At 43.7% G+C, this 13,449-nt stretch overlaps 1 protein-coding gene across 11 annotated transcripts in view; it reads right to left on the bottom strand.

Moving 5' to 3' along the window:
* trappc12 (trafficking protein particle complex subunit 12) overlaps nt 1–13,449 on the bottom strand; it is a 124,210-nt gene that overhangs the window by 82,119 nt on the left and 28,642 nt on the right. For 8 of the 11 annotated variants that reach the window (XM_072498680.1, XM_072498686.1, XM_072498690.1 and 5 more), the window contains 2 exons: nt 12,063–12,200; nt 7,008–8,264 (listed from right to left, as the gene is read on the bottom strand). In XM_072498680.1, the coding sequence (XP_072354781.1) occupies nt 7,008–8,264; nt 12,063–12,188 (1,383 nt within the window). In that variant the 5' untranslated portion in view covers nt 12,189–12,200. The remainder of the gene's footprint in view (nt 1–7,007; nt 8,265–12,062; nt 12,201–13,449) is intronic. The other 3 variants (XM_072498687.1, XM_072498688.1, XM_072498689.1) reach the window with 1 other exon arrangement.

The raw sequence follows: 13,449 nt of genomic DNA, 5'->3' as shown, positions 1-13,449 counted from the left end.
GTGGACATCTGTAGCCAACCTGGCATATTGTTCAAGGAAAACATTCCCATGGCACCTGAAAATTATAATTTCCATTCCTGCCTTCTAGTTGTTCCTAATCTGCTCACTCAACCATTGAATGTCTATGTTCTATGTTCTATGTACTATCCCAAGCTCTCCATCTTCTCGTTCACCTTGCATTCATGATCCAAAACAGCTAAAAGTTAATAGTTTGCCAGTATCAACATTCTCTCCTTCCACAACTTGTGTCTCATACCCTGAAGCACAATGCTCCACTTGAGCTATGGCTCAAAACAAGATAAAAATATCATTTCCTCCACTGCCATATGGTGGCATCACTCTTTTGTCAATGAATAATCCCTCATTTCACTGTTGTCAAGATCTATGATGTAGACAAGAGTGCAGGATATAGGGGGAAATTTAAAACTAAGAACTTGGGCATACTTCCATGGAACAAAAGAAAAGCCACAGCACTGAAAGAGGTCATTCAGCCCACCGTGTCTGCACTGGCAGAAAATAAAAAACTAGCTGTCCATTCTAATCCCGCCTTCCAACACCCAGTCCGTAACCTTGCAGGTTACAGTACTTCGGTGAAGATCCAGGTTCCTTTTGAATGACTCAAGGATTTCTGCCTCCACCACCAATCCAGGCAGTGAATTCCAAACATCCATCATCAACTTCTGGGTGAAGATGTTTTTCCTCCTGTCCTCTCTCATCCATCACCTTAAATCCGTGACCACGGTAGCTGACCTCTCCGTTAGGGGAAACAGGGCATCCCTGTCAACTCTATCTAGACCTCTCAATCAGGTCACCCCTCAGCCTCCTCAGTTCCAAGGAAAACAATCCCCAGCTTAACCCATCCTTCCTCAAAGCTGCAATTTTCAAGCCCTCTATAATTCTCCATAACAATTATGTCCTTCCTGTAGTGTGGCAACCAGAACTTTGTGCTTGATCATGCAAATCTTTGTTTCAAATTGTAGTGAATTGAATACTTTTAAAAAGATACTGCTCACATGTCAAAAAAGAACACAAACTTACAAGGTGAAAATCAGCACTTCAGTCCAAACACATTGCATGAGCAGTAGTCCTAATATCATGTGCCTATTCTGTTCCCACATACCCTTATCGCCTCTTTCCCCTATTAGACGATATGGTGGCAGTGGTTAGCACTGCTGTCTCACAGTTCCAGGGACCTGGGTTTGATTCCGACCTGGGGTGACTGTGTGTGGAGTTTGCACGTTCTCCCCGTGTCTATGTGCGTTTCCTCCGGGTGCCCCGGTTTCCTCCCACGGTCTAAAGATGTGCAGGTTAGGTGGATTGGCCACGTTAAATTGCCCCTTAGTGTCCAAAGGTTGGGTGGGATACAGGGATAGGGCGGGGGGCCTGCGTTGGGTCCTCTTTCGGAAGGTCGGTGCAGACTCGATGGGCCAAATGGCTCCTTCTGCACCGGAGGCACTTTCTGATTCTAACCACCTCTAATCAATCTTAAATGTTGACATGATCTTGGCTTCAATCAATAACTCTGGTTTGCATTCCACAGCCCCATATGCTTAAAAAAACCTTCTCCTGTTCCCTGCCCCAAATAATTTAATCTTTCATTGATATTCCATTTTTCTAGATCCCTTGATCACTGGAAACAATCTGGTTCCATTCACAAATAAAAAATAGAAAATGTTACAAAACCTCACCAAATTAGAACAAAGAACAATACAGCACAAGAACATGCCTTTTGGCTCTCCAAGCCTGTACCGGTCATGATACTAACCTTGGTCAATATCCTCAGTACTTCCTTGCGCCGCATCCCTCTACACCCACCCATTTTGTGTGCCGACCAGAATTATGCGTAATACTCCACGTTTGGCCTCCATCAAGGTTCTATACAACTGCAGCATGAATTTCCAGTTTTTATACTCGATGCAAGCATTCCATAGGCTTTCTTGACTACCTTGTCCACTTGTGTTGCCACTTTCAAAGACTTTCTGAATTCTAAGAGTTTTGCCATTTACGGTATATTTCCCCTGCAGTTAGGTTGATCTTAGATTAGGATAAGTGGTCGGCACAACATGGTGGGCCGAAGGGCCTGTTCTGTGCTGTATTGTTCTATGTTCTATGTTTGGCCTACCAAAATGCATTACTTCGCATTTGGCTGGATTAAACTCCATTTTCCATTTCTCTGCCCAAGTCACCGACCTATGTCCTGCTGTATCCTCTGACAATCCTCAACACTATCTATCACTCCACCAATCTTGGTGTCATCTGCGAACTTACTAATCAGACCAGCTACATTTTCCTCCAAATCGTTTATGTACGCCACAAACAACAGAGGCTCCAGCACAGATCCCTATGGACCATTAGTTACAACCTTCCATTGAAAAAAACATCCTCCTACTGCTACCCTCTGCCTTCTGTGACCGAGCCTGTTCTGTATCCATCTTACCACCTCACCTCTAACCCCGTGCGGCTTTACCTTTTGTACCAGTCTGTCATGCGACACCTTGTCAAAGGCTTTACTGAAGGCCATGTAGACAACATTCACCGCCCTCCCCTCATGAATCATCTTTGTCACCTCCTCAAAAAATTCAATCAAGTTAGTGAGGCACGACCTCCCCTTCACAAAACCATGCTGTCTATCGCCAATAAGTCCATTTGTTTCCAAATGGGTATAAATCCGGTCCCTTTACCGACTACCGAAGTGAGGCTCACCGTATAGTTTCCAGGATTATCCTTGCTACCTTTCATAAACAGCGGTACCACATTAGCTATTCTCCAGTCTCACCTGTAGCCAATGAGGATACAAAGATGTCAGTCAAGGCTCCAGCAATTTCTTCCCTCAGTATTCTGGGGTAAATCCTATCCGGGTCATGAGTCCTATCTACCTTAGTATCTTTTAAAAGATCTTTCGATGTCAACATGACCCAGACTATCCACACACCCTGTCCAAGAATCAGCTTCCACTTATCTTTGGTGAACACTGATGCAAAGTACTCATTTGTACCTTGGCCATTTCCTCTGGCTCAACACATAGATTCCTCCCCACTGTCTTTAAGTGATCCAATCCTTTCCCTGGCCACCCTCTTGCTTTTTATATATGAATAAAAAGCTTTGGGATTCACCAATCTTATTTGCCCAGGACCTTTCATGAACCCTCCTCGCCCTCCTAATTTCCCGCTTAAGTACCTTCCTACTTTCTTTATACTGTACCCACCCTTCTAGACTGTACAAAAGCCTCCTTTTTCTTTTTGACTAAGTTCACAATATCCCACGTTATCCAAGGCTCCCTAAACTTCCCATACTTGACTTTCCAGAATCCTAATCAACTGTCGCTTGAAAGGTTCCCACATGTCCGATGTTGATTTACCCTCCAACAGACGCACCAAATCCAAATTCTTCAATTCCTGTCTAATGTTGTCATAATTTGCCTTTCCCCGGTTTAGCACCTTAACTGGAGGGTTACCCTCATCCCTATCCAATAGTACCCTAAAGCTTTTGTGGTCACTACTCCCAAAATGTTCCCCTACTGAAACCTCAATCACCTGTCCAGGTTCATCCTCCAGTAACAGGTCCAGTACTGCCCCTTCCCTGGTTGGACGATCTACATATTGCAAGAAGCCTTCCTGGATACACCTTACAAACTCTGCCCCATCCAAGCCCTTAGTACTACGTCCCAGTCAATAAAGGGGAAATTAAAATCCCATACAACAACCCCGTTAGATTATCCAAAATCTCTCTATCTGCTCCTCTCTCTCTCGCTGGCAGTTGGGGGGCCTGTAATAAACACCCAACCTCTTCCTGTTTCTGAGCTCTACGCAGATTGCCTCATTGTATGAGCCCTCGGGGTAATCCTCCCGCAGTACGGCTATAATATTCTCCTTAACCAGGAATGCTTCTCCCCCACCCCTTTTACATCCTCCTCTAGTTCTTCTGAAGCACCTGTATCCTCCAACGTTCAGCTGCCAATCCTGCCCTTCTTTAAACCACATTTCTGTGATAGACACATCATAATTCTAAGTATTGATAAGTGCTCTAAGTTCATCTGCCTTACCTGCTATACTTCTGGCATTGAAACAAATACACTTCAACCCACTGCATTTGAGAAGACAGGGTGATGTTAGACCATAAGACATATGAGCAGAATTAGGCCACTTGGCCCATCGAGTCTGCTCCGCCATTCAATCATGGCTGATACTTTCTCATCCCCATTCTTCTGCCTTCTCCCCATAACCCCTGATCCCTTTATTAATCAAGATCCTATCTGAAAATGAAAATCGCTTATTGTCACGAGTAGGCTTCAATGAAGTTCCTGTGAAAAGCCCCTAGTCGCCACATTCCGGCGCCTGTTCAGGGAGGCTGGTACGGGAATTGAACCGTCCTGCTGGCCTGCCTCGGTCTGCTTTAAAAGCCAGCGATTTAGCCCAGTGAGCTAAACCAGCCCCAGCCCTATCTATCTCTGCCTTAAAGACACTCAGTGAATTGGCCTCCACAGCCTTGTGCGGCAAAGAGTTCCACAGATTCACCACCTTCTGGCTGAAAAAATTCCACCTCATCTCTGTTTTAAAGGATCATCCCTTTAATCTAAGATGGTGTCCTCTGGTTCTAGCTTTTCCTACGAGTGGAAACATCCTCTCCACGTCCACTCTATCCAGGCCTCGCAGTATCTTGTACGTTTCAATAAGATCCCCGCTCATCCTTCTAAACTCCAACGAGTACAGACCCAGAGTCCTCAACTGTTCCTCATATGACAAGCTCTTCATTCCAGGGATCATTCTTGTGAACCTCCTCTGGACCCTTTCCAAGGCCAGCACATCCTTTCTTAGATATGGAGCCCAAAACTGCTCAAAGTACTCCAAATCGAGTCTGACAGAGCCTTTTACAGCCTCAGAAGTACATCCCTGGTCTTGTATTCTAGCCCTCTTGACATGAATGCTAACATTGCATTTGCCTTCTTAACTGCCGACTGAACCTGCACATTAACCTTAAGAGAATCGTGAACTAGAACTCCTAAGTCCCTTTGTGCTTCTGCGTTCCGAAGCATTTCCCCATTTAGAAAATAGTCTATGCTTAGATTCCTCCTTCCAAAGTGCATAACCTCACACTTTTCCACATTGTATTTAATGCCACTTCATTGCCCACTCTCCTAGCTTGCCCAAGTCCTTCTTCAGCCCCCTTGCTTCCTCAATACTACCTGTCCCTCTACAGATCTTTGTATCATCTGCAAACTTAGCAACAGTGCCTTCTGTAACTTCTTCCAGATCATTAATGTATATTGTAAAAAGCTGTGGTCCCAGCACAGACCCCTGAGGCACACCACTAGTCACCGGCTGCCATCCTGAAAAAGACCCCTTTATCCCCACTCTTTGCCTTCTGCCAGTCAGCCACTCCTCTATCCATGCCAGGATTGGTCTTAACACCATGGGCTTTTAACTTATTTAACAGTCTCCTATGCGGCCCCTTGTCAAAGCCTTCTGGAAATCTAAATAAATCATGTCCACTGATTCTCCTTTGTCTAACTTGTTTGTTACCTCCTCAAGGAACTCTTAACAGATTTGTCAGTCACGACCTCCCTTTGACAAAGCCGTGCTGACTCAGTCCTATTTTACCATGCACTTCCAAGTGCTTCGCGATCTCATCTTTAATAACAGACTCTAAAATCTTACCAATGACCGAAGTCAGGCTAACCGGCCTATAATTTCCTGTCTTCTGCCTCCCTCCCTTCTTAAACAGTGGTGTTACATTAGCCACCGTCCAGTCCTCTGGGACCCTTCCTGCCTCCAGTGATTCCTGAAAGATCATCCCCAATGCCTCCACAATTTCCTCAGCTATCTCTTTTAGAACCCTAGGGTGTAGTCCATCCGGTCCAGGTGACTTATCCACCTTCAGACCTTCAGTTTCCCCAGAACCTTCTCCTTAGTAATGGTCACTGCACTCAACTCTGCCCCCTGCCCCTCTTCTCCTGGAGCTCTGGCATCCCACTGGTGTCTTCCACCATGAAGACTGATGCAAAGTAACTATTCAGTTCGTCTGCCATTTCTTTAATTCCTATTATTACTTCTCCAGCCACATTTTCTAGTGGTCCAATGTCTATTTTTGTCTCTCTCTTACCTTTTATATATTGAAAAAATCTTCTTGTTCTCTTATTTTTGTTCTCTATTTCCCCTTCAGTGATTACACCTTCTAAGCTAATGTTCTGGTTCTCACCCCCTACCATACTAATTTAAATCCTCCCGAGTGATTCAAGCAAACCTCCCAGCCAGGATATTGGTGCCCCTCCAGTTTAGATGCAACCCGTCCTTCTTGTACAGGTCCCACCTGCCCCGGAAGAGATCCCAGTGGTCCAGAAACCTGAAACCCTCCCTCCTACACTACCAGTTTAATCATGTATTTAGCTGCACTATCCTCCTATTTCTAGCCTCATTGGCACGTGGCACAGGGCGTAATCCTAAGATTACAACCCTGGAGGTCCTGCTTTTTAGCTTACTGACAGCATCTGGAGCTAGAGAAACACAGTAATCTTTTGAGTTGAGGTAGAACTTCTATCCACTTTGTCCCGTCTCTTCACAATCAATTTACTCCTCAACCTCCTCTGCGCTAATGAACACAGCCCTAGTTTTCAATGTTTTAGAAAGGTGATTTTATTCCTCTGCTCAGGGCCTGGCAGGGCTCGATGCATCTACAGGGAGGTAATTTATTAACAGAAATGCAATAAAGCCTCAGATTTCCTATATGCTACTCACATTACAGTAAATTGGAAGAACGTAAAGACAATAATTTGTATGAAGATTTAAGCAACTAACCTAATCTGAAAATAACAAAGACATAGCAAGCTCAAATCAAAAAGAAAAAACCAGGACAGCAGGTTGGCTTCCTTTTAGATTTTTTCATGTACACAGCATAGCATTTCCCTCCGAAGTAAGATTAACTTTTTCCCAGTAAATCGCAAGTCAGGAACAGATTCTGGAGGTCACAAATGTGGTAAAATTAATTGTTAATGCCAACAAAAACTGACTCACCTGCATGTTGTCAAACTTCAGGCCCGGCATGGTCAACTTTTCCTTTTCTATAAATACTGTGTTGTACTGCTGGGTAGCTACAGAGATGAGAATGTTCCTAGTTTCCTCAGAGGGAAGCCAAGCATCATACCGTCTGTCAATTTCACTCATGTTCAACGCTGTTGCAAAGGGATCATCACTTCCTGCAAATGCTGCTTGGAGCTGGGAAAAGGGTTTCGGCGACAGAGATATTTCAGTAGATGATGTTGATGAAGGTGTGATATCACTTCCTATGTTAAAAGACTTGCTTGTGCCATTATGTGGACTGGCTATCCCAGAAGAAAGTGAGGACAATCTATCAGGCACTGAAGCACTAGCATTTGGGTTACTGACAGAAATGAAAGACGTTGACGTAAAGGAGTCAAAAAATTCGGCTGCTGAGGAGCTTGAACTGGCATCCTCTGTGAAAAATTTGCTTAGGCTAGGACTAGGGTGAACTCCAAATAATGAAGGCTTACTGGGAGTATCAATAATTGTCCCAAAGCTCGGAGATTTTACCATCTGAGGTTCATAACCATCTGCTTTCAAAGGAACATGAATCTGGGCTTTGGACTGATTTTCTTGGCTGAAAATAGTGCACATGGGCAGATGTTCATCCTTGGGCAATTGAGTGGTAACTGGTATCAGCGTCGGTTTCTCCTGCAATTCGGAATTAATCTGACCTGTAGGCCCATTTTCAAGACTTTCCTTTGTTACTTGATGCTCTTTTTCTGATCCGACTGTTAATTCCAGATTTTGTGAGGCAGACATGACATCTTGTGTCGGAGTCCTCTCCTCATCATTGTGCACGACAGGACCTGTAGGTTCACTCTCTTCAGAAGAAGTCTCTTTATAATCCTTATTCACAGAAACCACGGCCTGGACATCACCACACCCAATCTCTAAAGCCTCTTCACAGTCATGCAGGATTGCTAGATCTCCTGCATCACCCTCACTATTACTAGGTGAATCAGATATTATTACACTCTCCATCATCTGGTCATTAAGTTTATCCATGAGATTCATTGGACAAGCATCAGATATTTTATCTGCAGGCTCAGAAATGAATTCACTTGCACCTAGGTCAATGTTTTCTGATCCGAAAAGCAACTGCTGCTGCTGAGTTTGAGATTCTTGCAGCACTGTGTTCACATTCTCTTCATTATTAATCTCCACACCAATGTCGAATGATACGGTATCAGTAACCTCAGAGTCGAGTTGAAGATTTTCCATCCTTTCCTGCAACCAAAATTCATAAATTTAGTAACTGTCCATAAAATCCTGCTGCAACATTGTGAGCAAGTTGCATTTAACACAGTCCACAAACAAAGGCATTGGCCCAGATTTTGCAGTCAGCGTCAAAGTGGCAGCACTCGCTAAAGACCTCGATGAAAACTGCCCACAAAAGCAGGTCATCTCTGTGCTATGGCTTTCACCTTTCCGGATATTAAATTTGATTCTGATGCAAACTGTCGGGGATTGCCAGCATCAAGCGGACCAAGCAGCCAATCACACCAAATAATTTGCACAGACAATAAGCCAGGAAGTTAAAAAAAACTGATCAACCTTCATTGAGTCATTTTAGCCGGTGTGGCTCTGTAGCGCAACCGTTAGCTTATTTGACTTCTAGTCATTTTTAGTCATTTTCCTGACAGCATATCAACAGATACCAGAATTAAGGTAAAAACTGAAATATGAAACAAGTTTAAAAACCTATGCATTATTTTCATAATTGAGAAATTTGACATTCCACACATACAAAACTAGTTTTTCAGGATCAGATGGTTGGTTCAACTGTAATAATGACTTAGCACACTGTTAAAAACCCAAGTAGAGCACAATGAACAAGACAGAACTTGCTTTGTGGTGGCAGAGGCAAGGGGTGTTACAGGTAAATGAATGTGAAAAGGGGATGTTTGTGTTGATTCGAGTGAGTCTAAAGGTTTCCATCTGCAGGGACTTCCAACAACACACCCTGCTGAGGTTTGCAGAACTACTGACAGCAACATCTGGACTTTGATATTTAACTGCTGACGCCAAAAATTACTGTCAATTTTATAATTATACTGACAGCAAACACCAACAGTTTTACTATCATTACAACTGCAAAATCCAAGCAATTAATATTTGTATGATGAGTCGAGCCCAAATATGGTATCTCGAGACTGACTCACTTACATGAAATTGATTTTCTTGGTGACATTTTACTTTGCCCACCACAAGTGTTATTTGCACTTGTAAACCTCATTGGATTACAAAAAATCCTCTAAATTTGTCTTGTTAAACCAAAAGATCTTCTCTTCATGCCTTGTGTCATTCCTTGGTTGAAAACACAAGTTGACTACAATATCATGACATTGACTGTTGCTCAGTAAGCAACATTGTTCCATGTTGATATGCCCGACAGTTTCCTCCCTTTGGGGTGATGGCGGCCGGGGAGAGGGAGGAGGGAGGGGGTAAATGGGGCAAGAAAAGTCATTAAGAGGAACAGCTACCTTTTAACTGCAGTATACTGTGCTAAAGTTTTCTTCTTGTTCTTAAATCTTTTACCTCATTTTTTTTAAATCCCCAAAGGATTCGTGGACTTCTTGTTGCTGCAATCAATACATTTTCTTCTCATTTTCGGAATACAAAAAAATGGGTATGACCCGTAAGCCAAGATTCCCTCTGGTATTTGGTTTGCTCAGCAATTAACACCTGCTGTGGTCATAACAGAGTCCTCTAGTACCTGGAATTTTTAGGTAGTTAACAGATTTCTAGCTGCCAAATAATAAAACTGATGGGGCAAATATGTTTTGTTAAAAAGCCAGCTCCTGTTGCAATTAATTTGTAGCTGAGGGGCATTGAGCATTACACTGACTGTTGTGCCGAGGCATTTATGTCTGCAGTTGTGCGGCAAATTTATAGGTGCTAACTGGTGCACCACACCGCCATGTAGAGCTGAACGCTGTTACCAGGATATTGCACATCAGCTGATTGATATTTAGTTCGACCACTCTACGTGCTTTCACAACTGCAGACATAAATGCCTCGGCACAACAGTCAGTGTAATGCTCAATGCCCCTCAGCTACAAATCAATTGCAACAGGTGCTGGCTTTTTAACAAAACATATTTGCCCCATCAGTTTTATTATTTGGCAGCTAGAAATCGGTTAACTATCTAAAAATCCCAGGTACTAGAGGACTCTGTTATGACCACAGCAGGTGTTAATTGCTGAGCAAACCAAATACCAGAGGGAATCTTGGCTTACGGGTCATACCCTTTTTTTTGTATTCCGAAAATGAGAAGAAAATGTATTGATTGCAGCACCAAGAAGTCGACCAATCCTTTGGGGATTTAAAAAAAAAAAATGTAAAAAATGTAAGAACAAGAAGAAAACTTTAGCACAGTATACTGCAGTTAAAAGTAGTCTGAAAAAATATTCCCCCCAAAAGACTCCCTACTTGGTCAAGCCCACAATCAAAGAACTTCTAGGTCCATATAGATGTTTATTGATAAAAAGCCAGTAATAATACCCTGTTGCTTTCCTAAAGGTATACCACTCGGCTCGGCCTCTCAAACTCTATTCCACTGTACTATACAAGTTCAAAAAACTTTAGAACAAGACTGCTTTTTTCAACCTTAGACTTTTTTAGCTTGACTGGATGGGTGATTCAAACTTCACCTTCCCCCAGCCCAGAGCTGTTTCCAGGAGGTCTTCCTCAGAGCCAACAACAAAAAAAAAATCAGCTCAACATCTTTCCTCTTTAACCCTTTCATCTTAGATTCCATTGTCCTCAGCACTTCTTTGAATTTAACTTTTCCAAAATGTAAAACTCTTTCACGCCTTTCCTATTACCCCAACTTTTGGGATCAAATAAAATTGAACAATCTTCCCTTGTTTACCGTTGAAATTTAACAGCTGAAAATCTAAGTGCCCGTCTCTCCTAATGCAAATTTCTAAACTTTATTTATTTACTTACAAAACTTCATTACAAATGTTTGCATTTAGCACCTTCACTACTTTCAGACCTCAACTCTTTGACACATTGTCTCCATTAACCTTTCTCAGCTTACACGCTCACAAAATAACATCCACTCTCAGACTTGCACCACTGATTTGGCTAAGCACTACAGTGGGCTTACTTAAGTTGCAACTGCACACTGTTGCAGGGAAAAACATCTTGCTGCACAGGAAATATAGATCATAAGCTTTATATATTTCTTAATCCATTCATTGTTTTTAAAAAAAAGAAATTTAGAGTACCCAATTCATTTTTTCCAATTAATGGGCAATTTAGCGTGGCCAGTGTACCCACCCTGCACATCTTTGGTTTGTGGGGGCGAAACCCCCGCAAACACTGGGAGAATGCGCAAACTCCACACAGTCAGTGACCCAGAGCCGGGATCAAACCTGAGACCTCGGCCCCGTGAGGCAGCAGGGCTAACCACTGCGCCACCGTGCTGCCGGTCTTAATCCATTCATGAGGCATGTGTTTACGTCAAATGGACGTTGGGGCTTCATAAATACAGCTACAGAGTAGAAAAGCAGGAAAGTTATTCCAAGCCTTTATAAAGCTCTGGTTAAATCACATCTCGAGTATAGCATCCAAACTTGGTCGACCACACTTAAGGGTGTGTGGGTCCTTGTGAGGATGCAGAGATTTACCAGAATGGTTCCAACGATAAGTGATTTTAGCTACAAGGTTAGGTTGGAGATGCTGGGCTGTTCTCCTTGGAGAAAAGAGGATTTAAAAAATAAATAAATTTAGAGTACCCAGTAAGTTTTTTTCCAATTAAGGGGCAATTTAACGTGGCCAATTCACCCATCCTGCACATCTTTTGGGTTGTGGAGGTGAGACCCACACAGACGCGGGAAAATGTGCAAACTCCACACAGTCAGTGACCCAGGGCTGGGATCGAGCCAGGGTCCTCAGCGCCATGAGGCAGTGGTGCTAATGACTGTGCCACCATGCTGCCGTTGGAGAAAAAGGGATTGAGACGAGATTCAACAGACATGTCTAAGATGGGCTGGCACGGTCAGCACTGCTGCCTACCTCGCTGAGGACCTGAGTTTGATCCCAGCCCCAGGTCACTGTCCATGTTGAGTTTGCACATTCTCCCCACGTCTGCTTGGGTTTCACCCACAACCCAAAGATGTGCAGGTTAGGTGGATTGGTCATGCTAACTTGCCCCTTAATCGGGAAAAAAATAAATTAAAAATTATTTAAAAAAAGACATGTATAAGATTACAGCAGATTTCAATAAGAGACACAAAGAAAAGCTGTTCCCATTAACTGATGACATGACGACTGATTCGAGTAGAAAATCAGATGGGCACTTTACGGAATAAACCTGCAGGGCAGTGGGGATAGAGCAAAGGAATGAGGCTAACTGACTGCTCTAGAGGGCCAGCATGGTCTCGATAAACCAAATGGTTTTCTTCTGTGCTGTAATGACTCAATGACATGTTGGTTGGTTATTTTATAACTTAGAATTAGCAAGGTGGTCACTAACATTAAAACTATCAGATAGCCAGCCAACCACAGTTCCAATAAATACTTGACATGAAGCAGCTCCCCACATATTTTGCTTGGGTTTTAGGCCATTCCAAGTCGATAAATAACAATGTTGAAATAATTGCAATGCCTGGTGTTAAATAGAGCTTACTTGTCAAACGACTGCATCACACTTCTTTCATTTGATTATGTCGCATTTTCAAAGATTTGTGAACGCTAAAACTTAGTTATCCACAATAAAAAAAGAATTATACAATATATTATTCTATTTTTTAAATATTTTAGATATTAATAGCCTCCCTTAATATTACAATCACTTGCACAGTATAAAAATTAAAGATATACTATACAATATTAAGAATGAACACACTCCCAATTTACCCCTCACACCCTGGACGGGCTTCTCCCATCTGAAGACATAGTGTTGACGCCGTTGTAAAAACTGGAGAGTTTAACGACGGCGTCATTGGACCACTAAGTGTAGCGATCCTCTGCCCTACAGGAGGCCAGCATGGCACTGAGGTCACCCACGCCGCTCCAGCTGCCGATACCGGCGTCAAATGGGCGCCCCGAAGCAACATGGCGTCGGGGTACAGGGGCCGGCGCGGAGCAAAAGAGGCCCCCACCAGGAGAGGCCGGCCCGCCGATCGGTAGGACCCGATCGCAAGCCAGGCCACGGTGGAGGCCCCCCTCTGGGGTTGGACCCCCACCCACCAGGGTGGGTGGCGAGGACCCGACGGGTAAGACCAGATGTGAACTGCGCCGGCGGCACTCGGGCTTTTTTGGGCGGCCACTCGGCCCATCCCGGGCAGAGAATCGGCAAGGGGGGGGGGGGGCCGCTCTACCGTACCAGCGCCAATTCTCAGGTCACCAGAGAATCGGCAGACCGGCGTCGGGGTGTTGTCGCGCGATTCACACCCGGCCC

Source organism: Scyliorhinus torazame, chromosome 4 (assembly GCF_047496885.1).
Source record: "Scyliorhinus torazame isolate Kashiwa2021f chromosome 4, sScyTor2.1, whole genome shotgun sequence".
NCBI lineage: Eukaryota > Metazoa > Chordata > Chondrichthyes > Carcharhiniformes > Scyliorhinidae > Scyliorhinus > Scyliorhinus torazame.
The sequence above is the reverse complement of the archived record's forward strand: the minus strand, read 5'-3'. Positions and strand labels throughout refer to the sequence as shown.